Source organism: Carcharodon carcharias, chromosome 15 (assembly GCF_017639515.1).
Source record: "Carcharodon carcharias isolate sCarCar2 chromosome 15, sCarCar2.pri, whole genome shotgun sequence".
Lineage (NCBI taxonomy): Eukaryota > Metazoa > Chordata > Chondrichthyes > Lamniformes > Lamnidae > Carcharodon > Carcharodon carcharias.
The window spans coordinates 44451323-44478338 of NC_054481.1; the positions used below are offsets into that span (position 1 = coordinate 44451323).

Here is a 27016-nt window from a genome sequence, read left to right on the forward strand (position 1 = left end):
ACAGCTTTTATTAAAATAAGCAATCTACACAGTGGATCATTTTCTCTAGTGCTTTTTAAAGCTATGAATACCTTAATTTGAGACTGATCTTAATTGAACAAATCACAGGGCTATGGTGGGTATTACTAGATTTAATTACATGAGGAACCTCTGCAAGATTTGGATCTGTTTTAATTACCAACATTTTGATCATGGGGCAATGTTTGTCTTATCTTCCAGGGTGAATTTAAAGTACAAAAAGAAGCTGTTTGGGCTGTGACTAATTACACAAATGGTGGGACAGTTGACCAGGTTGTTCACTTGGTGCAATGTGGGGTGCTGGAACCTCTCCTTAACCTACTAAGTAACAAAGATGCCAAAATTCTTCTTGTGATCCTGGAATCCTTGTCCAACATCTTCCTAGTAAGTTGGCTGAAACTTTTTAAACAAGCCATTTAAAGCAAAAGTGGGGCCCATTAGGAGATCTTATGAAGGCAGAGGTACTAAATGATACTTTGCCCCTCTACATTTAGGGAAGAGAATTCTGTGAATGTCTAAGTGAAAAAAGAAGGCAGTAGTGATATTGGTATGTAATTCATGGTGGCAGCATTCAAAGTAGATACATCATTTCCACTAGGTGAGAAGCATCCTAGGTTGCTGAAAGAAACAAGGATGATAATAGCTGATGCTTTAGCCACAATTTTCCAATCCTCCATGGATAAGGTACAAGTGCTAGAGGACTGGATGATTGCAGAGGTGACATTCCATTCTGAAAAGGGGAGGCCCGTCAATCTACTGTCAATTGAGATTTTTGGAGACAATAGAGGAAAACATTAATTGACATTTGGAACAATAAGGGTTATTAAATGAAAGTCAGTTTGTTTGAGGCAAATTGTGTTTGACTAAGTGAGAGGGTTGATTAAGGTAGTGTAGTTGATATTGAGTATACTTTGAGAAAATACCACAGGTTTGTTCACAAAACTAAGTTAATGCGATTAAAGGGGCAGTGGCAGTGTGGATACAAAAATGGCTGAAAGAGAAAGAATAGTGGTGTATTGGGTGGAGATGATGAAAGGGCAGGGTTTCTCCAGAAAAAATGAACACCAACCTTTTTGACTAGTTTTTTTTTGTAGTGGCAATTGACCCTCAGCAGTCTATTAGGTCATGCCCACCAACAAAAAAAAGCAAAGACTTAAATGGGCCTTGCGGCTGTCAGAAATCTGCCCAAGCTTCATGGGAGCCATTGCTGCATTAGAGTTCACAATTCCATGACCCACAGTATGGGAAGCCTTGATCCAGAATGCATTGCCTGAAAGACTGGTGGAATTGGATTTGATAGCAACTTTCAAGATCTACTTATGATTATAGAATGCCTTTTTAACAGAGTAACATCCCAGGGTACTTCAAAGGAAAGTTATCAAACAAAATTCGACACAGCCATATATTAACGAGGGCCACAAAGGCTTCAGAGGCAAGTTTAACAATTGTCTTTAAAGAAAAAGTTACAGGTGATAAATGTTTGAAGAGGAACTGCAGAGAAGAAATGAGAAGATCTGGGGCATGGGATCAATAGGTTAGCTCTTTCAAAGAGGCAGTGCAAGTGCAATTGACCAAAATGGCCTCCTGTGCTGCATTGTTGCATGATTGTGATTCTCTGATTTAGGCATTGCTCTCATGCAGAAGCACAGCTTTGAATGTGTTATATAGGACTTGCATCTTAGCTTAACCCTTGAGTCAACAATAGAAATGCTAAAAAGATAGATTAAACAAACTAGGGTTGTATTCCCTGGAATTAAGAATGTTGCTGGCTGTTTTGATCAAAGCTTAAGATATTGAGGGAAAACTATTTGTTAGTTGGGGTCTAGGACTGGGGGAGATAGACAAAAATGAGAACCAGCTCTTTCAGGAATGTAGTAAAGAAACATTTCTTCACACCAAAAATAGTAAAAGTTTAGGATTTTTTTTCAATGGTGCCAAACTAATTGTTAATACCTTTGATTGATTTTGCTCAGATTTGAAATTAAGTGATATTGGGCAAAGGCAAGTATATAGAGTTGGATCACAGAGTCTTCCTACTCATTGAATGGTTGGAAAAGGCTTGAGGGGCTAAATGGCCTACACTGGTTCCTAAAGTGTCTCCTATTTGGCTGACAGCCAAGTCTACTAATTTGGGGATAAAAACAAAAAACTGCGGATGCTGAAAATCCAAAACAAAAACAGAATTACCTGGAAAAACTCAACAGGTCTGGCAGCGGAGAAGAAAAGGGTCATGAGGACTCGAAACGTCAACTCTTCTTCTCCGCCGATGCTGCCAGACCTGTTGAGTTTTTCCAGTAATTCTGTTTTTGTTTCTACTAATTTGGGATTGATTGAGCAGGGAAAAGATATGTAAAACGATGCACTCTTGCATTCTTTTCAAACCAGCTTTTAATTTTGACTCCTCTTGAATGACGTAGCCGCACTACAGACTAGCTTGCACATGTCATTTTTAAGAAAAGGAGTCACTGGCAGATCGAACACTCGCGCATACCAAGTCTTACAATGTACTTTTTGTTGCTAACTGTGACTTAGAAAGTTTGAATTCTGACTAGTCCAAAGGGAATCCGATGATTCTAACATAAAAATTCATTGTAAGCAGCAACTTTCCACTTGCCTTGAAAGATGTGAGTTAATGCTATCCTTGCTTTCATTCTTTTCATGAAAGGCTGGAGAACAGTTGGGTGAGACGGATAACCTATGTCTATTAATAGAGGAACTTAATGGCCTCGAGAAAATTGAGGCTCTTCAATTCCATCCAAATACCACGGTGTACAAAACAGCATTAAAAATAATTGAGAAGTACTTCCTTGATGAGGTAGGCACAAAAAAGTAACCTGGTTGAATATTCTAGCAGCAAACTTGTTAATGCTTGCACGCGTGCACACCGGAAAAATAAGTACTCGGGTAGACAAAAGGTGAAGACATTTGGTCTTTCCCATAGTAGGATTCCTGATGCTAATGTCATTAGAAAATCGATAGGTGAATTTGTCTTTTTCTAGATACTTTCGATTATAGTAAAGTTTCTTGCCTTTCGCAATTTCCTTAATTGTTCGTGTATTCGTTTACCCGCGCTTTGTATTTATATTTGTGAATCATTTAAAGGTTTAACCATTGTTTATATGAATTAATTCAAAGGTCATGGATTTTTTTTTAGCATACTGTACGAAAAGATGATTTGTAATGTGTGCATATCGCTGGTCAATTTGTGATGTACCAAATCTTGCTGCTGGTTTTATTTCTTAAATTGAGGTAGTTTTATGAATATATTTTACACGGTACCGCATTGCCCATTGTGCAATATTCGCTTATCCGCGTTTGCTTTCTGCGAAGAGAAGTCTCTGGAAGCGGATTCCTTCCATTAGTCCTGGCTTTGGGTATTTAATTGTCCTTTTTTTAAAAAAAAACGAAGCACCATTCCAACAGGGGTGAAAAGTGGTACCTGGAATGGTTGCAGCTTGAAGCGCAACCCGAACAGAGATTAACCTGAAAATGTCCCGAATCTTAGTCTAGAGCTGCAATAACAGCTCTGCTCAATTTTGAAATGTTCACCGATTTCGTCTGCCAGTTTTGAAGTGATTCATTTTTTTCTTAAATGAGGATTGCCTCTGTTGAAAAAATTTCAATACATCTCTTGCACTGCTCAGAGACACCTGTCATATACAGGAACCACAGTACAGTAACTGCACAAACCAATGCTGCCCTCACATTGCTGGAACCTATCTAATTGACTCCCATTGAAAATCGTGTTAATCATTCACAATTTTGCCATTGAGGTTACATGTGAAGGTAACCCCACGAATGGAGGGACTTTACTATCACTCGTACAGCTCATTGAGTATCTCTTTCTCTTTTTTAGTGAGGAAAAATAGTTCTTCATTACCAGGATTTTTGTAAGTGAATGTCAATTTTGTTCTAAATGAACAATTAGAGGTGAGTGGCCCTTTCTACTTTGAAGTGGGCCAGCTTCTCCAACCATTGTGGTTAGACCATAGTTGTGGTGGTAGAGATAGAGGAAGCAGTGAACGGGAATGTACACAATACATTTTAAATCTGAAGCACATTCTCTTCTAGGAGGAGGAAATTCCAAACATGCAGCCTGAAGTGACAAATGGAGAACTTTCATTTGAAGTGCATACTACTGAAGATAAATTTAGCTTTTGAAAAAATGTGAAGAAAAATTGTTAAATTATTGCACAAACAAGGATAAGTTTATCATCAATGTTTAACTCTGTTCCAAGTATTTTCAGAAATAAACAGCTTTTTGCAAAACTTTCTTTTGTTTACAGGCTTGTCATTTTGGAAAAAGCTAACAAATCCCAAGTTACTATCAAAGGGAAATTGCTGGAATCTATTATTGAGGTTTGGGCAGGTTACCCGGAAAATCTCAAAGCAATCGAGCAGAGTCCACATAGTTTTGTGAAAGGGAAATCATGTTTGACTAATTTATTGGAGTTCTTTAAGGAAGTAACAAGCGATATGGATAAAGGGGGATCTGTGGATGTGCTGTACTTGGATTTCCAGAAAGCATTTGACAAAGTGCATCAAGGGTTACTACACAGAATGAACTCATGGTGTAGGGGGAAACGTATTAGCATGAATAGAGGATTGGTTAGTTAACAGGACGCAGAGGGATAAATAGGTATTTTTCAGATCGGCAGGATATGATGAGTGGAGTGCCACAGAGATCAGTATTGGGGCCTCAACTATTTACAATTTATATCAATGTCTTGGATGAAGGGACTGGTGGTATGGTTGCTAACTTTGCTGATGACACAAAGATAGGTAGGAAAATAAGTTGTGAAGAAGACATAACCTATCCATGTCCCTTTGCAGACTCCTTAAGTGAGTGGGGAAAAAATTGGCAGATGGGATGGGCAATAAATGCTGGCCTAGCCAGCGATGCCCACATCCAATGAACGAAGGAAAAAAACACAAACACAGAAGTTGGATACAGATAAAAGTTATGCAATTTTACAGATTACAGTTATCTCAGACTCTAGTTTACAATCTCCAGTCTCCTGCAATGCAGGTCTGTAGTTTTTTGGATAGTTTTAATGCTTTAAAGTTGAAAGGAGGGTCTTGTAAAGCACAGCAGTCTAATTTCTAGAGGTTGGTTTGCAGGTCAACTTTAACTAGAACAGATTACATACTCTGGCTGCCTGATGTCTTGCAGCTTGTTTCCAAGTCTGATTTAATGGAATTGCCTGTAAACCACTCCTAGCTGATCTTTTTAAACAGACAAAGGCAACATGGCTGCCTTCATGTGGTTATTTTTCCAAATAAGGTGGGGTATTCATTTTGATTACACCTCCTGTGTTGTGGGTTAACACCTCTTGAGGGTTTGAGACAATCATCATGAGACAATGGGAAGGTGATGGGGACCATTCACTTCCATCTGCCACTACTTGAGTTTCGATCTTTCTTTCCCTTTTCAGTATGAAACATAAGACAGACAGTCTGGAAATTCCATAGCCCTTTTTTGTTTGGTCCATTCTTAAACAAAGCTGTGTGAATTCCCCAGATGACTGTGGAACAAATTTTGGTTTGTTCTGGATAGAGGTTAAAAACATTCTGAAACTTGAAATAGACTCCTTTTTTGTGGCATGTGTTTATTCTGCAACTTAGCCTTCCTTTAAGTATCCCATTGATCGATAGCCCCAATATAACAATATGTCTTCACTGTGTCACAGCTGGATCAGTCCTCTTTCTAAAGTCTCCCAAATTCCAGTCTAGTTCCATTTGTTTTTGTGAACTTCTCACTTTTCATTTGGACATTTGAATGTTATCATTGTATTATTCTCCAAAGGTATACACCCACAATTGAATCATTAACCTGATCCATTCCATTATTTATAATTAGGCTTAGCAATGCCTCTCTTTGTATGCCTATGGAAAAACTAGTTGCGGAAGGTGTCCTGTAACTATTTTAGGAGTTTCATTTCTTTTCCTTCATTTATGTCTTTTCTATCCCAATCAATGAATGAGAAATTGAAATATCCTGGAACAACCATTTGGATATTTCTGCTCCTGTTCTTGAACACCTTTTCATGTTCAAGAGACCTCTTTACAGAATGCGTTCCCTCCTCCTCCAATATTGTCATTCCTCTTTCTTACCTCTTTGGTTCCCTCCCAAAGATATAGCAACTCAGTTTTGTTTAACATACATTCCATGTCCAACCAAGTCAGTGCTATGAGATCTACACCTGTAATATAATTTGTCATTGAGCATTGTGATACATACACTTTATCTTTATTTTCCTGATATTTAACACCACTTCTCTTCCTTTTATTTGTGTTTTGTCCAAGTTGATACCTTGTTCCTTTTTCAGTTTTTCTACCTAATAACTGGTCAATTTGATTTTTGTCCATATGTTTGTTTCCACCAAGGAAATGGTAAACCTTGTCTGTTAATTATTCTTGGTTACTTGACTGATCCTATATCATCATAGATTGTGTCTTGTCTTGAATGAGCAAGTTGAACATCACAATGCATTGCTTTTAGTTGAAAACTTAATTGAATTTAAAGAAAAAAAAGCTGAGCAGGCAAATATGTCAACTCCAGTGGACAAGATAAGATTATAGCTCTTAAAGAAAATGTTGCAATTATATAGCACTTTTTATGACTTCATGACCTCCAAAGCACATTACAGACAAGTACAATTCGTTTGAAATGTAGTCACTGTTGCCAATTTGTACAAAGCAAGGTCCCACAAACTGACCAGACTATCCGTTTTTAGTTATGTTTGCTGGATAAATATTAGCTAAGAGACGAGAAAGAACTCCCCTAATTTCCTTTGAAATAGTACCTTGGGATCTCTTACATCCCCATTTGATGGCCTTGGTTTAGCATCTCAACCAAAAGATGGCACCTCTGACAGTGTCGCAGTCCCTCAGCACTGCATTGGAGCGAAAGTTAGTAACCTTGTGCTTTGCAAATAACTTTCAAATGAAATTGTATTTTCTCTTTGAATTTTTTATCACTATGGGCACTTATAATAATCTAACTTTCTTGCAAACGTCAACTGTTTTTCTCTTTCAGGAGTTTCAAACTGCTTCCAGCATTGAATGAAGATCCAATTGGTGCTTTGATTTAAACCAGAACAGCCCTTTTCTCTTTCAGTTCCTGAAAACAAAAAAAAAAATTCTTGGATTTTTGAATCTCTAGCACAAGGGCTTAAAAAGCAACTATCAGCAAAATTGCACAGCATTCATCAAGTTTTAATTGTTCACCTCTGGCATGTAGCTGAATCATGTGAAATTGTATGGGGAGAATCTTGGTACAAGAATTGATGAGGATCGCTCACTCTGTAACTGTATAGAGTCACTGTTTATTATGAAGGGATTTTCTTATGAGGAGAGGTTGAGTAGGTTGAGCCTGTACTCATTGGAGTTTAGAAGAATGAGAGGCGACCTTATTGCAACATAAAAGATTCTTAGGGGGCTTGACAGGGTGGATGCTGAGAGGTTGTTTCCCCTTGTGGGACAGTCTAGGACCAGAGGGCACAATCTGAGTAAAGGGTCACCCATTTAAGACAGATGAGGAGGAATTTCTACTGAGGGTAGTGAATCTGTGGAATTCTTTACCTCTTTACTGTAGAGGCTGGGTCATTAAGAATATTCAAGACTGAATGGACAGATTTTTAATCAGTAAGGGAATCAAGGGTTATGGGGAAAAGGCAGGAAAGTGAAATTGAGGTTTATTAGATCAGCCATGATCTCATTGAATGGTGGAGCAGACTCGATGGCCAGAATGACCTACTTCTGCTCCTATGTCTTAGGGTCTTATGCTGTTGAGTTTTAAATGGCTTATGTAATTAAAACATCTACTAAACCAAAAATAGAACAGCTTGCATTATGTCGGCACCTTCCACGTAGGAATTGTCTTAAGACACTTCACAAGGAAAACAGATGCTGAAAAGAGATTCCGAATGATGAGCAAAATCTTGGTCCAAGAAATAGGTTTTATAGAATTGGGCTTTGAGAGAAGTACAGTTTCTCTGGTTGGAGTTTCACAAAGCTAGCTAAAATGCACAATGCATCATGTTTAAAGGTTTAAATCAAGATGCCACATGAATTTGTGTTGAGCACTTTTGTAAGTGTACATGTGTCAGACCAACAGCTATTGAAGTTTCAGTTGTGTCTTGTGTTGGGAAAGATCTTTCAAATAAACTTTTTTTTGAAAACTTAATAAATCATATTGTCGTCAAGGAGAACATTGTTGTTTAATTTGAGGTATCAAGGAAAGTGATCTTAAATCAACAAAAATACCTGGAAAAACTCAGCAGGTCTGACAGCATCTGTGGAGGGGAGCACAGTTAACGTTTCAAGTCCGCATGACTCTTCAACAGAACTAAGGAAAAATAGAAAAGGGGTGAAATATAAGCTGGTTTAAGGGGTGGGGGTGGGGGTGGGGCGGGGGGAGAGACAAGAAGAGCTGGAGAGAGGGCCAGTGATAGGTGGAGATAACCAAAAGATGTCACAGACAAAAGGACAAAGAGGTGTTGAAGGTGGTGATATTATCTAAAGGAATGTGCTAATTAAGGGTAGAAAGCAGGACGAGCAAGGTACAGATAGCCCTAGTGGGGGTGGGGTGGGATGAAGGAATCAAATGGCAAAAAGGTAGAGAGAAAACAATGGATGGAAATACATTTAAAAATAATGGAAATAGGTGGGAAAAGAAAAATCTCTATAAATTATTGGAAAAAACAAAAAGGAGAGGGAAAATCGGAAAGGGGGTGGGGATAGAGGAGAGAGTTCATGATCTTAAATTGTTGAACTCAATATTCAGTCCGGAAGGCTGTAAAGCGCCTAGTCGGAAGATGAGGTGCTGTTCCTCCAGTTTGCGTTGAGCTTCACTAGAACAATGCAGCAAGCCAAGGACGGATATGTGGGCATGAGAGCAGGGTGGAGTGTTGAAATGGCAAGCGACAGGGAGGTCTGGGTAATGCTTGCGGACAGACCGAAGGTGTTCTGCAAAGCGGTCACCCAGTCTGCATTTGGTCTCTCCAATGTAGAGGAAACCGCATTGGGAGCAACAAATGCATGTGTCTACTGCATTCTTTGCTCCCAATGCAGTAGAAAAAATGGATTGGTTCATATCTCTTATGACCATTTGAAAGAATGCAAAAAAGACAATAGCCTGATGATATTAGTATTCCCTTTGCCCTGTTAAATGCTATATTCACCGCTTATTGCAGCTCCAAATGTCCCATCCTCTTCCAATATGCCTATGGAGGACTAAGCTTGCAATACTTTCCAGTTCCCCTTACCCCACCCACCGCTGTTCACTTGGATTCTGTCAGCTGTTCAACAATCACTGCCCCTCTCTGCAATTCATTCCAGTAGGCCTGTGAACAAGGTTCTGGCCCGCAATGCCCTCATTGTAAACCATTACTTTGGGATATTGTAGTTTTGTCTGTTACTTGGCTCATGGGTGGCTGTGGATGCTGGACTAATTGAAATTTTTAAGCCTGAGATTGATAGGTTTTTGTTAGATAAGGCTATATGCTGAAAAGGCAGGTAAATGGAATTGAGGTGCCATCTAATACAATGGAGAGGATGAAAGGCCTACCTCTGTTCCAATGTTCCTAGCACAGCACTCTTATACAGATACACAGGGCTGATTGTTTGCAATGTACCGTACGTATAGAATAACATGGAATTGTGGCATATTGAAGGGTTCAAATGATGTTATAATCTGTTTTAAAAGTTAAATGTTATGTTCTACTATACAATTATAGTATATCAGGAAAAGCAGTATGTATTTGTTTTTGGTGCCATGGAAACTGCAGGTGAAGCTAAAGTACTAAATAGTAAATGGGAATTGAACATTAAGAACAAAAGTGAACAGTAGCTTGAGTAGCATCACAGATTAATTTTCATTGTATTGTAACACTATTATTAAACACTAAATGATTCACTCTACAATGGCATTGGTGTGTTTGAGGGAATTATAATGAATCGTGTAAATGATCAGTAATATATCAGTGGCACACATTATCAATGTGGGGAATGTTACTGCATTCTATTTGGACTTTAAGATGATTGTACAGCATAAAATAACCAGCTGGGGATGTTCAAGGCTGTAATTTATATTTGGGGTTCAACGAGCTTGCGTTTCAGTTTTGTAACCTGCTTTCAGTTTTTTTTTTTACATATAGTACATGTGCTACATCAGTTACATTTTTTTTCAACAAGCTCTCATTTGATCATTCATAGCAGCATTTTGTGTTTCAGAAAATAGGTAGATCACTAGGAAAATGCTAATACACTCTGGTGTTAAAATAACAGGTTGCATAGATTTATACAATCTCCACCAAAAATGCTGTGGCATTCTATGACATTAATAATTAGAGAAAAATAGCTTTTGAGTAGATATATCTTTGAATGCTTGTCAATGTGCCAGAAGAATAGCCACATATATGCAACTGTCCTGATATGGTTGCATTTCAATAAGTTTTTCAGTTGTTTGTCCCTGAAGCCTTGAATTGCCTATATTCCAAAATTGTAAGACTACTGAGCAATGACCTCCTGAATTTCCCCCTCCAAATCTTGCAATGTTCCCAATATCAGCATCGATGCTAGATGACTTAAGTACATCAATGTATACTCCTTTAAGCAGCCTGTAACCTATGAAACCCTGTTAAGTGACTTTACGTATACGTTGGTCCCGTTCCTATGGTCCTATAGCAAAAACTACCCCTAATTTGTAGATCGAATGTGGGACTCACCACCATAAGGAGTAGTTAAAGCGAGCAGCATAGATGCAGTTAAGGGGAAGTTAGATAAACACAAGGGAGAAAGAAATAGGATATGTTGTGGGTTGGATGAGGAAGGTTGGGAGCATAATACCCAGCATCGACCTGTTGGGTTGAATGGTCTGGTACTGTGCAGTATGTACTTGATGCCTGTGTCAGTCCCTATTTACGTATTACACAGCATTAACAGCGTAAGTCATTCAGGCCAACTTGTTTACGCTCCAAAACAAAAACAGAATTACCTGGAAAAACTCAGCAGGTCTGACAGCATCGGTGGAGAAGAAAAGAGTTGACTTTGCTCCCAATGCGGTCTCCTCTACATTGGAGAGACTAAACGTAAACTGGGCGACCGCTTTGCAGAACACCTGCGGTCTGTCCGCAAAAAAGACCCAAACCTCCCTGTCGCTTGCCATTTTAACACTCCACCCTGCTCTCTTGCCCACATGTCTGTCCTTGGCTTGCTGCATTGTTTCAGTGAAGCCTAATGCAAACTGGAGTAACAGCACCTCATCTTCCGACTAGACACTTTACAGCCTTCCGGACTGAATATTGAATTCAACAACTTTAGGTCTTGAACTCCCTCCTCCATCCCCACCCACGTTCCGTTTCTTCCCAATAATTTATATAGATTTTTCTTTTCCTACCTATTTCCATTATTTTTAAATCTTTTATGCCCTGCCAGTCTTTCCACCCCACCCCCACTAGAGCTGTACCTTGAGTGCCCTGCCGTCCATGCTTAATTAGCACATTCGTTTAGATAATATCACCACCTTCAACACCTCTTTGTTCCTTTGTCTGTGACATCTTTTGATTATCTGCTCTTAATCACTGCTTGCTTGTCCCTATAACTACACCACCCCCCGATTTAGTCTAATTGTTTTGACTCTAAGAGTTACACCACCCCCCGCCCCCCACCTTAAACCAGCTTATATTTCACCCCTCTCCTAATATTCACTCAGTTCTGTTGAAGGGTCATGAGGACTCGAAACGTCAACTCTTTTCTTCTCTGCCGATGCTGCCAGACATGCTGAGATTTTCCAGGTAATTCTGTTTTTGTTTTGGATTTCCAGTATCCACAGTTTTTTGTTTTTATCTTGTTTACGCTCCACATAATCCTCCTCTTCCCCCCTGCTACCCTTCAATTAACCGCTTCAATATAACCTTGTATTCCTTTCTCCTTTGTGTTTGCCTAGCTTTGCCTTGAAAACATCCATGTTGTTTGCCTTAAATAGATCTTCTGGTAGTGGGTTCTACATTCTAACCACTCTGTGTAATGAAGTTTCTCTAGAATTCCTTATTGGATTTATCAGTTACTGTCTTATATTAATGGTTCCTGGTTCTGGACTTGCCTGCAAGTGTAAACGTCTTCTCTACTTCTAACCTATCAAACTGTTTCATAGTCATGAAGACCTCTATCAGGTTTCCTCCTTAGTCTTCTGCTCTTGAAGAATTTTGATGAAAGCAAAGAGTCATGAACAATGAGAATCACACCTTATCTCAATGTTACTGTTAGATGTGTTTGAGGAAAAGACTACAACCTCTCAGGACAAATCGGTTCCTGAACTTGTCCTCTAAAAGAACTTTTAAAAGGAGTTTGATGTATGGATGAGGATATGCACAGAGTAGGACTCATTGATTATTTTAATGCCTTGGATAGTTTTTTAATACATATTTTAATTAAAGTTAGATTTCTGCAATAGGATAATTTTAATTTATTATTATTACTCATTGCTTGTATGTTAATTACATATAAATGTACCCAAAATTAATTTCCATACAATGTGAAATTGAACTGAAATTGAATTTTCTAGAGAAAAAAAGCCCCAAGCTGTTTGATTCTTCCTCACAGGTATAGCCTCTCAATGCTGGTATCATTTTGTAAATCTTTTTTCACCTTTCCCACTTCCTCTATATCCTTTTTATAATATGGAGACCAGGTCTGTTCAGAGCATTTTAAGTGTAGTCTAACCATTTAATATAACTTCTCTGCTTTTCAATTCTAACCCTCTGGAAATGAACTCCAGTGCTGTGTTTGTTTTTTTAATGGCCTTATTAACCTGCATCAGCGAGAAATGGATGTTTCAAAAAATATTTTTGGGGAATGCTGTTATTCTGTGGAAAGGCTGTGTTTATGTGTGTGTGCATGTGTATGATTTAATTAAGCTGGGCACAGGTTAATAGGAGACAGGTTGTCTGGGGGTTTAAATTTGAAAAGGATAGAGTGTTAAGTTTGAGGTACAAATGAATAGGTTAGATCTAACATTTGCATTTTTAGATAAGTTGAGAGTTTGTTTGAATGTCAAAGGTGAGTCAGAGGTACCAAGAAACATGTTTGCATGTTGCAGGAGTTCCATAAGTGAATATAAGGGGGTGGGGGGAATATATTTTATTGACCCAAACGTAAAGAAAAGATGAAACATGAAAGATCTTATATTTGAAAGGATTTGAGTTTTGAAGAGGTGTGAGAACAATGGAACCTGAGAAGAAAGGGAAGAAGGTATTTTAGAGTTACTGTGGAGAGCTTAAGGGTGCTCTAGCTGTTTGAGCTGTTGGGCTGTTAAGTTGGAGTTCTGAGATGTAGCAGCTGGAACTGTGGCTGAGAGGATGCAGTCTGAAATAACCATCCAGTCAAGGCAGAAAAGTCTTAGGCTTCAATAAACAGTTTTATTCTGAAATGTGAATTTTCACAGCAGAATGGAAGTGTGTTACAGGACATGTGGTATGCCTTTATTGAAGTTATAGCAGTTTGCCTTTGGTAATATTACTGGATTTCTTATAGTTAAACACTTTTATAAGGGAGTGTTGCCTGGAAGGTGTTTGCTTGGGGTCTGACCAAGTAGAGAAACTTTTTGGGGGAATGTTTTATAAGACTAGGTTTAACTGTGTATCTGTAATCTTGTGTGCTTAAGTTTTCTTTTATTCGTGTTAATAAAGCTTTTACTTTCAATTTTTAAAATCCCAAAAGTGTTACTGGACTTCTTTATTGCTGAGATCAGTATGTTCCCTTCTCATTTTCAGAATACAAAACAAGGTTATGTCTCCGTAAGCCTACTTTTCCTCTGGGATTTGGTTTGCGCAACAATTAACATTGGCTGTGGTCATAATGATCACATTTTAGCAGCCTAAAAAGTGTTAAAGCATGTGAGTTTGCAACTTGAAGCAGTTAAATTCATGAAATTAATCTGACTCATTGTGGCAGTGTCATCTTAAAAGGGAGATTACATGAGTGATAAGAAAAGTTTCTTTTGGCATAAAAGCACTGCCATTGTTACTTGCCCTTTAGTTTCAAACTGTAATGTCAGCTCTTGTTTCAGTCTCCTTAAAAGGCACTTGGTTCTATGTCGTGAGCAGGAATATCACTTAAGCACATTGTATTGAAATGGATATGAAAGACTTCATGGTAAACGTTTTGTAGATTTTTGAAATCAGCAAGAAATATGATCCGAAGACAATATTTTAAACTCTTGTGGACTGATTCAGTCTTTATCTTCCAAATATTTATGCTATCAGTATCTTAATGTCGCTATTTACATATGTAATTAAATTTGCATAAAATTTAGCCTGACTCAGTGATATGACAGCATGATATTTACTGCCTTTTGCAGAAGACAAGAAAATATGATTGGCATTCTCAGTGGGTTACACCACAAATGAAAAGGCAACTATTAGTCTTGCGAACTGCTATGCCATTCATGCCACTCAAAGCTCATTGGGACTCAACTGTGCTTATGAATATTACCTTTTTGCTATGAATACAAATTAAAATTGCTGGGAGACACCAAATCATAACAAAAATATTACAAACGCTTCTATTATCATTTTGTGACTACACCATTTGTCCAGCAGATGTCACTAAACAACAACTGGGAATAGCAATCCTTGCAGATTTCCTTTCCTTAGTCCCCTTTACCATTGCCCTGCAATTTTTTCCTTTTTCATGTACATATCCACTTCCCTTTTGAAAGTTACTATTGAATCTTCTTCCATCACCCTTTTCAGGCAGCGCAGTACAGATTATCATAACTCGCTGTGTGCAAGTTTGTTTTATCATGTTGCCTCTTTTTTTTACCAACTTCCTTAAATCTGTGTACTCTTTTGTTATTGACCCTTTTACCAGTGGAAACAGTTTTTCCTTATTTACTCTCTCAAAACCTTTCATGATTGTTAACACCACTGTGTATTCCTCCCTTAAATTCTCTTCTTTAATGAGAATAATCCCAGCTTTTCCTGTCTCTTCACTGAAGTCTCACATCCCTGGTACTTTTCTAGTAAATTTTCTCTGTACCCTCTCCAACTCTTTCTCTGATCTGTGCTGAATCAGTTGGGTAGGAAGAGGGCTAATCCCAGAATTTTATTGCACAGTCCCCATTTGAATATTCTGGTAATCTTGATATGTATGACATACAATATATGTATTTTGGACCAGGTTTTGATCATACTGATCAATGCGCCATGTGTTCAGTCTCTGGAATTTTCTCAACTGCAAATCTATCCACCTTGCCAATTTAATAAATCTTGAAATATGTAACTTTGGCTTGGTTATTTTATTTTTTGGCACAGGGTATATGAATCACTTTAAATAAGTGTCACTTCTGAATGAGAATGGTCAATACTTGTCAGTCAAGTTTGAAATACAGCATAGCCCCAAATCAGCCAGGACTGTCAAATGTTTGAGAATGGCAAAACCAATTTATTTTTGTTTCAGTCAGGCAGCTATTTGGTACATGGAAAATAGTATCACAATACTTAAGGGAAGTCCACCTTCCAGCTGAAGGTCCTGTTTGCCTGATTTGGCACGCCCTGTGGGATCCAATCCACTTCTAAGGTCAGATAGCTTCAGATTTGCAATTGTAAAGACTAAGGGATGATTGGAACTTCCCCCAATTTAAACAACAAATTTTCTTAAATAACCAGTGTTAGTACTCCAGTACAGTACTGATGGAGTGCTACACCGTCACAGGTGCTGTCTTTCAGATCAGAGATTAAACGGAATGCATTTGTTCTTAGATGGCAGTAAAATTTCCCATGGCACTATTCAAAGAGGAGCAAGGGTATTCTCAGGTTATTCTTCTGACCAACATTTATTCCTCAACCAACAACTAAAAATAGATTAACTGATCATCACCATATTGCTGTTTATGGGATCTGCTGTGCACAGGTCAGCTGCTGCATTTCCTACATGACATCAATAACTAGGGGACATAGATTTAAGGTAAGGGGCAGGTGGTTTAGAGGAGATTTGAGGGAAAAAATTTCATCCAGAGGGTGAGGTTATCTGGAACTCGCTGCTTGAAAGGGTGGTAGAAGCAGGAACCCTCACAACATTTCAGTATTTAGATGAACATTTGAAACACCATAGCATATAAAGCTATGGGCCAAGTGCCTGGAATCCCAAACTGGGATTAGAGTAGATAGGGGCTTGATGACTGGTGTGGACACAATGGGCTGAAGGGCCTCTTTCTCCATTCTATAAAACTCTGATTCTATATGAGAGTACACTTTGAAAATACTGTATTTGCTGTTGCACTTTTTTCTGGAAAGTCATGTGAAATTGCTGTGTCTTACAATCTGATAACTGTGCCCAAATGTTTGCTGAATATTTTATTTTAAAATCTTGGTGCATCTTATGGTCTGGAAAATACAGCAATTAGTTGGCTGTAAAGTACTTTGAAATGAAAGGTGCAATATAAGTGTAAGTCTTTCTTGCATTTACGTTTCAGTAGACCAATTGTGGAAGTGGGACATTGGGAGACAGTGGTCATGTTATGAAACTTCTGGGAACTATATGCCCAACCAAGGTGGCTCTGGCTGCCTGCCTCCCCCCCTTCTGTGGTCTTGTCCACTACCACCTTTACATTTGGGGCCTTCTGCCACGGTGGGACTGTATGGGGTATACTGGGCATTGAAAATATAATTTAATCTTAAATTTTCCTTGTAGTATGGGTCAGATCCTTATGAGTAGCGTCCCTCTTTTTTAAAAAAAAGCTATTTATATTTGGCAACTTTGTGATGCATTAGAAAAGATAACAGGGTAACTTAAGATTGTTAAAGTGAGTATTGCCGAGCGTATGAGTAAAGTTAGACGCGCTACCGTTGCGGCATAAACCCACCATATGGGTAAAATTCTCCTGCTTTCAACTTCATGGGAAAGCCATGATGATAAAGCCATCCGGGTTACTCTGAGAATGATACACATGGCGCCATGACGTCAGCGCGCCACCGCTGTGTGAACACATGTGCACGGCACCGTGACGTCAGCGCGCCGCCGCCGCGGCACTGTGCGGGTGCGCGCGCTGCAGCCACCGTCAGTTGTGTCTCGTGCGAATGCTGGTTGTTGTCGGGCTCCTAGAGTGTTTACCCCGGTTTATAAATCACCCACTTCCTTAAAAAAAAAACAGAAGAAATCTATCTATCTCTCTATATATTTTTACTATTAGTGTACAGGAAAGGACCAACCTGCTGTGAAAAAAGGGGATTTTTTCTAAGTAATGTCGAATCCCGGAGCTCGAAGGAACGGGTCAAGCATTAAAATCCGGCTGACAGGTAAAAGAAGTTCAGTTCAGGCAAATGTTTGAAGTAATTTTTGTTGCTTACATATACGCGGAGGTTGGAAACACCAGGATGGAGGGAGAGAAGGAAGAGAGAGTTTGTGAAAGCAGCGCCCTGGTGTTTATTTGAGTTGCTCTGTGCCGGGCTGGCGGCGGCTTCTCCCTTTCAGTCCAGACAAGGGGACTCGAGCCACAGGCGGCGCATGCGCGCTGGCTGCTTCCTGTCCCAGTCAGCCATTGATGGGGAAATGTCCATCTCACTGAGGGCTCACATTTACAATATATACATAAACCAATTGCAACGTGATTGGGAAATGTGTAGCTTTGTTACTCTATTGCGCAACAGTGTTTTGAACTTCCAGTGTGTAAAACGGGATTTTGGAGAACTTAAAACACACCAAATATTGGACCCTCTAGTTGTGAACTTGGCACCTCGGACTGTCAAATGTATTGAGGTTTCAAGTGTAATGCTTCCTATTTGTGTTGTGAGTTTATTGAATATCACTGCAAACCAGACAAATACTGATGGTAAAGGAAAACTTAATCGTTAGTGTTCAGTTTAGTGTTAGATTGGTTAATTTTATAAATTTTTTTTATATGGCTAGAATGGAAACATCCTTTCAGCATCCACCCTGTCAAGTTCTCTCAGGATCTTATATGTTTCAATAAGATAATGCCTCAATCTTTGAAACTCCAATGGATACAGACCCAGCCTGTCCAACCTTTCCTTGTAAGATAACACCCCACCCCAGCTATAGGTGGAGTGAACCTTCTCTGAACTGCTTCTAATGCACTTATATTCTTTATTAAATAAGGAGACCAAAACTGTACACAGTACTCAAGATGCCCTATATAACTAGCAAAGCAGCCCTATTTTTGTATTCCATTCCGCTTGCAATAAACATTCCATTTGCCTTCCTAATCATGTGTGGTATCTGCATACTAATTTTTCCTGTTTCATGTACCAGGGCACCCAGATCCCTCTGTACCTTAGAGTTCCGCAATAACATGCTGCTTTTCTATTCTTTCTGCCAAAGTGGACAAGTTCACATTTTCCCATATTATGATCTATCAGCCAGATTTTTGCCTACTCAGTTAACCTATTCATTACCCTTTGCCAACTCCTTATTCCTCTTCACAACTTACTTTCCTGCCTATCTTGGTGTCATCAGCAAATGTAGCCACCATGCATTTGGTGCCTTCATCCAAGTCATTGATATAAATTGTAAATGGTTGAGGCCCCTGTGTGTCACTCCACACATTTTGCTAACCCAAAAAATACCTATTTATCCCTACTCTCTGCAACCTGTTAGCTAGCCAGGCCTCTTTCCATGCTAATATGTTACCCCCTACACCATGAGCTCTTATTTTACGTAGTAGCTTTTGATGTGACACCTTGTCAAATGCCTGCTGAAAATCTAAGTACAGCACATCCACAGGTTCCTCTTTATCCACATTGCTTGTTACTTCCTCAAAGAACTCCAATAAATTAGTCAAACATTATTTCCCTTTCACAAAACCATGTTGACTCTGCATGATTGCATTGAGATTTTCCACGTGTCCCACTATAACCTCCTTAGTAATAGCTTCCAGTAATTTCCCTACAACAAATGTTAAGCTATCTGGCCTGCAGTTTACTCCTTTCTGCCTCCTTCCTTTCTTGAATAGAGCAGTCACATTCACTATTTTCTTATCTGATGGGACCTTTCCAGAATCTATGGAACTTTGGAAAATTAAAACCAATGCATCTACTATATCAGCATCCACTTTTTAAGGCCCTCGGTTGAAGCCCTTCAGGACCTTGGGACTTGTCAGCTTTTAGTTCTAATTTCCTTGGAGATTGTAAATGTTTTAAGTTCCTCCCTCCCTGTCACCTCCTGATTCGTAATTATTTCTGGGATGTTACTTGTATCCTCTACAGTGAAGACAGAAGCAAAATATCTGTTCACTTCATCTGCCATTTCCTTATTTTCCATGATTAATTCCTGATTCTCACTCTGGAGGACCAATGCTCATTTTACTTTTTTCCTTTTTAAATACCTGTAGGAACTCGTACTTTTATGTTCCTAGCTAGCTTTCTCTCATACTCTAGTTTCTCCCTCCTTATTAATCTTTTAGTCATTCTTTGCTGTTCTTTATATCCTGTCCAATCTTCTGACCTGCCAATCATCTTTGTGGAATTATACGCTTTTTCTTTCAATTTGATACTATCTTCAACCTATTTAGCTACGGATTGTGTGTCCTTCCTTTAGAGTCTTTCTTTCTGACTGGAATGTATCTTTTCTGAGTATTCTGAAATATCTCCTTAAATGTCTTCTGCTGCATCTCTACTGACCTATCCCTTAACCTAATTTCTTAGTTCACTTTAGCCAGCTCTGTCTTCGTGCCCTCATAATTGCCCTTACTTAAGTATAAAATGCTAGTTTTAGATCCAGTCTCCCCACCGCACCCCCCAAACTGAATGTGAAATTCAATTGTATTATGATCACTGCTACGTAGGGGTGCCTTCACTAAAAGGTCATCAATTAATCCTGTCTCATTGCACAATACCAGATTTAGTATAGCCTGCTCTCTGGTTGGTGCTGAAACACGCTTCTCTAAGAAACTGTCCTGAAAACATTCTGGCAAAGGTAGCCTGGATGAGCTCACAATCTGGTTTGTCCATTTTATATGTAGATTAAAATCCCCCATGATTATCACCGTACCTTTCTCACAAGCCCCCATTATTTCTTCCTGTATACCTCATCCTACAGTGTGATTACTGTTGGGGGCCTAAAACCACTCCAACAAGTGACTTCTTACTGTTACAATTTCTCAAATCTACCCAAACTGACTCTACATCTTGATCTTCAGAACAAAAGTCATCTCTGTCTATTGTACCAATGTCATCCTTAATTAACAGAGCTACCCTCCACCTTTTCCTAGATTCCTGTCGTTCCTAAATGTCATGTACCATTGAATATTCAGGTCCCAGTCTTAGCCATTACAGAGAGACATAGCTGCAGAATGTCAATCAGATCATACACATTTATTCTGTTTTTGCTCTCAATTCATCTGTTTTGTTATGAATGCTATGTGCATTCAGAAAGAGAGCCTTTTAGTTCTATCTTCTTACTTTTTTGTAACCTCTAGCCTTATCTGTTGGTGCACTCTTAGGTTTGTACACTCTGTCCCTTCCTGCTACACTTTAATCATCATTTCCCTTATTCCTACCTTGCTCTTTTGACTTTTCTTCTCTGTTTAATTTATCAGATCTTCCCAAACTTGATTCCTTGTCCCCACTATTTAATTTAAAGCCCTCTTAACTGCCCTAGTTATACGACTCACCAGAACACTCGTCCCTGCACGGCTCAGGTGAAGACCATTCCAACGGTACTGCTTCCACTTTCCCCAGTACTGGTGCCTGTGCGCCATGAATTGAAACCAGTTTCTCCCACACCAACCTTTGAGTCACGCATTTAACTCTCTAATCTCATTAACCCTACAACAATTTGCTCACGTAGTAATCCAGAGATTATTACCTTTAAGGTTCTGCTTTTTAATTTAACCCCTAGCTGCTCATATTCCCTCAGCAGAACCTATTTCCTAGTTCTACCTGTCATTGGTACCCACGTGGAGCGCAACCATTGGACCCTTCCCCTCCCACTGCATGTTCCTCTCCAACCCAGAGCAGATGTCCTGAACCCTGGCACTAGACTGGGCTGGCAACACTGCCATCAGGACTCCCGCTCTCAACTACAGAGAAATGTTCCTATCTGCTGACCACACTGTTCCCTAGATTGAATGACTTTTTGCCTCCTAAATCACTGGTCATTACAATTATTGATTGTGATATCACAGGAAAACAGATAAGTGATTGGTTGGTGAATATTTTTCTCTTTTATCTTCAAAACTCATCTAATTTATTGGTACATAGTATCCAGATAACTTTCCACCTCCCTGATGCATCTCAAATGTTTGCAACTCGGCCTCCAGCTCAGTGACTCTGAGCCAAAGCTCCTCAAGCCACAGACACTTACTGCAGACATGTTTGCCCTCGATCACACCAGTGTCCAGGATCTCTCATTCTACGGTCACAACATGTCACCTGTCCTGACATCTTTATTATATGTTAATTAATTTATAATTAATAAACACTGTTACTCCCAATAACCTTTACTACTGCTAGTAAACCTTACTACAACCAATAAAATCTTACAATTACTAATAAATTAGATGAGTTTTGAAGATAAACTAGAAAAATATTCACCAACCAATCACTGTTTTCCTGTGATATCACAATCAATAACAATGCCTAGTGATTCAGATGAAATATGCACACAATTGTAGGAGATGCAAGAGGTGACTGCATCGCTAGAATTTGTGTTACTCAACATTTGTCAAATAAATCGTCCTGTTTTCAACAAGTCTGGGATAACATAATTGGTGTTCATCAGTTCTTGATATTTTTAGGTAAGATTGCTAACCTTTTACTTAAATGTCAGAGCTAAATGTATCATGTGGGACTACATGGACTCTGAAACTTCTTGTAATTATTTTGAATTGTTAGTACATTAAATCTGTATTTACTGCTTTGGACAAAAATCTGATTGCTGTGGCAGAAGATAAACAATTAATCTTACAAGTAAGGATTTCTTATTCAACTTTGACTTTCACTCATAATTCAGTGAAGTTGAATTCATCAGCATTTTCTGATTGGTCAAACTTCTCAATTCTTGTTATATACCTATTTAATGTTTTGTGTTAGCTAGTAATATAATTTAGTGTAATTTGGAAAAGATATAGTATTCCAAAGCGAATAATATGCCATATATTGTCCATTTCCTCAAAAATGTATATATAGAAGTTCAAAGTGAACCTCACATCCGGTATCAGTTAATTTTCACGTCATTTGCCACAACTCTTGCTCTCCATTTCCTCATTTTTTTTATTTTAGTATTTGGAATTTTTTTTCAAATTTCAATGGGTTTGCAAAAGAAAAGTTGTTTCTCTTGAACTTCATACCCATCATATCTTATTTCTTGTTATACTTAGTTGTTTTTATTTGTTATTGGAGTGTAACCCACCTTAAGTTACCTTGAGAAGCTGGTGATGGATCTTCTCCTTGAGTTAACTTAGCCCCTGTGATGATGGTGCAACCACAGCAGTATTAGGGAGGAAATTCCAAGATTTTCAGCCAGCGACAATGGAGGAGTAGCAATACATATTCAAGCATATGACTTGGAGGTGATGATGTTATCATGTATTAATGCCCTTGCCCATCTTGATGATCGAGTTCGTAGGGCTGGGAGGTGCTGTCCAAGTAACATTGGTCAGTTCATGCATCCTGTAGATTGTAGCTGCAGTATGTACTGTGTGCTATCAGTGGTAGGACCATGGGTATTGAGCTCAAATGCAAGGGTGCCAATTAAACTAACTTCTTTATTCTGGGTGGTGTCAAGCTTCTCAAGTGCTGCTGAGGATGTATTTATCCAGTGAGTGGTGAGTATTCCACCACGTTCCTGACTTGGAGTCTTGTAGATGGTGGGTAGACTTTGAGAATTCATAAACCGAGACACTCATCACACTCACCCTGGTCAAGGATGATGCCCTGCAGGAATTTGGTGATGGATGCCCTGGCCATCATCATGTTGTTCAGTCAGGGTTGTTGGCTGGGCCTTTACTAAGAGTGATCACAAGGCTATGGAACAGGGAACTGACTTTTTAACACTAAATCCCATGCTCCAAATAGTTCCCAATGTCTGCATCAACAAGGGATGACCCATTTATATCAATGTGTGCTTTATCAGTAGCCTGTACCTATCTCACATCTTCAGACTCAGCCTTACATAGGATATAAGGGACAGAAACAGTCCATTTGGCCCAATTAGTCTACATCAGTGTTTATGCTCCACTCAACCTCCTCCCATCTTTTCTGTAAATCTATCAATGTAACCTGCTATTCCCTTCTCTTTCATATACTTGACTTTGCATATGTGTTGGTATTTCTTGATTTTAAAAAAAAATGCCATCCGTGGGTTAGAAACTTTCTTTTCATGGCTGGCACCTAGGTTGAAATATAATTCAACCCAATGTGATGGAGCTCTGATCTGCAAATAAAATGGCTCTATATGAAATCAGCTTTGCCTTGGCCCTAACCTCTGGAATTTCTGCCATTCATCCTCTCTCTTGCTTGAAGGCATTCCTTTCAACTACCTCTTTGAAAAAGTATTTGGTCAGCTAGCCTGATCTCATTATGTGGCTTGACGTTAAATTTGTTTTATAACACTTCTGTAAAGTGCCTTGGAATCTTTTATTAAGTTAAAAGTGCTTTACAAATGCAATTCTATTGTCTGTACTGAATCTTGCATATTTCGTCTAGTTTTGACTGCAGATGGAGCTTTTCTCTTCTCAACCTTGTGATTAGCTTCCATTCGACCTACAAAGACCCACTCATTACATCCTTCCACCTTCCTTTTGTAATATCTCATCTCGGGATCTGCGCACACCTTGCACCAACCACACTGTTTGCTTCCAGACTCAACCTTACATGGGATATATGGCACAGGAAAGGGCCATTCAGCCCAATCAGTCCATGTTGGTCCACTCGAGCCTCCTCCCGTCTTTCCTCATCTAAATCTATTCATCATAGCTCTCTGTTACCTTCTCCCTCATATGGTTGACTAGCTTCCCCTTAAATGTATCTACACTATTTGCTTTAACCACTCCCTGTTGTAGCGAGTTTCACATCCTCACCACTCCTTGGATAAAGAAGTTTCTTCTGAATTCCCTGTTGGAGTCTTTGGTGACTGTCTTATATTGATGGTCTCTAGTTATGCTCTTCTCCACAGGAGGAAAGATTCTCTCTATCCACGTTATCAAAATCTTTTGTAATTTAAAGACCATTATTAACTCACCCCTAAGCCCTCTTTTTTCAAGAGAAAAGGTTTTCATATCCTTTCTTGATATATATATATATATATATATATATATATATACCCACTCAATACTGGTATCATGCTTGTAATACTTCTCTGCACCCTCTCTAATGCCCCATATCCTTTTTATAATATGGCGATCAGAACTGCATGCAGTGCTCAGTATTTGGTCCATCCAAGATGCGACACAGATTTAATATAACTTCCCTACTTTTCAATTCTATAACTCTAGAAATAAAGCCTAGTGTTTGATTTGCTTGTTTTTCTGGTAATCTTTTCATGCTAATCTGTGGTGCAACTTTAAGTGATTGGTGTATCTTTACTCCAAGATCCCTTTGTTCCTCTACACCACTTAGACTCGCACCTTCCAGGTAATAAGTGACCTCCCTATTGTTCCCACCAAATTGCACTACCTCACACTTATCTGCGCTAAACTTCATTTGCTAATTTAGTTATATCCTGTTGTAATTTTTTGCAGTCCCCCTCAGTATTGACTGTTTTCCCCCACCCACCAATTTGATATCATCCACAAATGTAGAAATTATGGCTTTTGATTTCAAAGTCCAAATTGTTAACATAAATTGTGAACAGCAGTGGTCTCAGCAATGATCCATGTAGAATACCACTTGCCACTTGAAATAACTGCCCTTCACTCCCACTCTCTGTTTCTGTCTTGAATCCAGCTAACAATCCAGTTTGCTACTTTTCCCCTGACTCCACATCGCATTACCTTTGTCTACTCTCTGTTACTGCCTCAAAAAATTCAATAAAGTTGGCCAAACAAGATTTTCCCTTCTAAAATCCATGCTGCTGAGTCATTATATCTTTTCTTATCTAGATGTTCTTTTATTCTCTCCTTTAGTAAGGATTCAATTATTTTCCCTGCCACCAATGTTAAACTGAGAGGTCTATAGTTCCATCCCCTATCTTAAATATAGGAATTACATTAGCTATCTGCCAGTCTTCTGGCATGACACCTTTCTCTGAAGAATTATTAAATATGTGTAGCATTGCCTCTGCTGTCCCTTCCCTAGATTCTTTTATAATCCATCTGGCCTAGGGGCTTTATCATCTTTGAGTTTTATTAGTTTGTTCAATGCATCCCTTTTTTTATTTTAAATACATTCATCTCATTGAGCATCTCATCATTCAATGTCATGTCCACCTCCCTGGTAAATACTGAAGTGAAATAATTGTTCAATATTTCTGCCATCGCTCTATCTTTACCCATGGTATTATCCTGTCCTTAATGGCCCTATTCCCATCCCAGTACTTTTTTTGTATTGATGTGCCTGTAAAATATTTTACTATTTTTATGTCCCTTGGTAATTTTATTTCATAGTTCCTCTTTGCCTTCCTAATTGTTTTTTGACATCTGTCCTAATGTCTTTGTGTTCCATCTTATCATGCACTGCTTTCTGCCTGTGTATTTAATGTATGCCTCTTTCCTGATGTGCAATTCATCCATTGAGTCTCACCAGTGTTTAGTTTGGTCTTTCCTTTTAGTAGAAAATATTTTCCCTGTTATTTTGTTCAACACCATTTTAAATGTTCCCCATTGTTGTTCTACATTATTGTTTGCCAATATTGTTGCCCACTTTATTTTCTCAAGTTTTATTCTCAGCCCCTCAAATCAGCTCCAACCCTCATTCAGATCTCTAAACCAAGGCTCCACAGCAATAATGATTGATGACATTTTTATTTTTGAAAACATCGTCACAAGCGTTTCATAGATTTAAAATCTTGTACAAATGAAAGAATGTACAAATTTAACTAATGGTCTTTTATGGCCTAGTTGATGCTGCTGACGAATAAAATATAGGACTTAGGTTTTGTTTGTCCGAACCTCTACAATCACAGTGGTTTCTGCGCTGGGCACCCAAGCTTCAGCTTGTTTAGGTGCTGGTGGAGAACTTTGACTATTGTGCTGTTCAAACTAAAGTAGTTCTTTCACACACAGGTAAGTTATGCTCCCGTACTTGCCACTAATAGGCCAGCTCTGTTGCAGAAGAACTGCATTACCCTGACTCATTCAACAGCATGGAACTGGAACATTTTAGTATTGGAACTGTCATGGTTTTCAGCCTTCTAACATACAACTTTCCCAGCATGTTTTTTTGCAAATTGTGCATCCAACATGTACATCAACCTCCTTGCAACTATTCCTTTGAGAAAACTAAGTTGCCTTTTTTTCAAGATTTCCTCCCCTCTTTTTTGCTCCCTCCTCCATTTGCTTACTTCTTCCTGTTATGTTCCTTCTATTTGATTTTTTTTGTTTCCTGAACCTTTAATCCCCCTTCTAAATGGTTGCTTCGCTCGCATGCCAATTCTGATCACTAAATTTTTCAGACCATTTTTCCAACAATTACCTAGAGTCCTTCAGGAACGTTTTCTTTTGCTCTAAAAAAGTGGTTGAAATAAAGACTTTTGGACTTTAGGTGTGAGTTGGCGAAGGACCTGAAAAAGCCAGCTTGTTGCAGCAATGTGAGGGAAGTCTGTAGGCACAAGCCAAAGTCAGAATTAGGCTTGGGAGCACTTGTGGAGGAGTGATCTGGAAAGGTGGCCGGCAATAACTGAATGATTTAACTAATTTTATCTGTTTTCAAGGAAAACTTAGTAAACAGTTATCCTAGATAAATCAGAGCTCAGATTGTGACCTCATGGTATCCATAGGCTAATCTCACCATTTAAATTGAACAGATTGCGGAACAGTTATTTATCCACCATTTGTAAAAAAAAATTACATGATAACTTGTCCTGTAGCTCATTAATTAAA

General features: G+C 38.8%; 2 protein-coding genes across 5 annotated transcripts in view; both read left to right on the forward strand.

Annotated features, from left to right (window-relative positions):
* LOC121288369 (importin subunit alpha-5-like) overlaps positions 1-4179 on the forward strand; it is a 29638-nt gene extending 25459 nt beyond the window's left edge. The window contains exons 8-10 of the mRNA XM_041206923.1: positions 220-402; positions 2684-2833; positions 4090-4179. Of these exons, the coding sequence (XP_041062857.1) occupies positions 220-402; positions 2684-2833; positions 4090-4179 (423 nt within the window). The remainder of the gene's footprint in view (positions 1-219; positions 403-2683; positions 2834-4089) is intronic.
* A 12880-nt stretch (positions 4180-17059) lies between these two features.
* Positions 17060-27016, forward strand: part of smurf1 (SMAD specific E3 ubiquitin protein ligase 1) — a 129367-nt gene continuing 119410 nt past the window's right edge. For all 4 annotated transcript variants that reach the window (XR_005945285.1, XR_005945286.1, XM_041206146.1 and 1 more), the window contains exon 1: positions 17060-17318. Coding sequence is in view for 2 of the 4 variants with exons in the window: in XM_041206146.1 (XP_041062080.1) it covers positions 17264-17318 (55 nt within the window). In the remaining 2 variants the exon portion in view is untranslated. The remainder of the gene's footprint in view (positions 17319-27016) is intronic.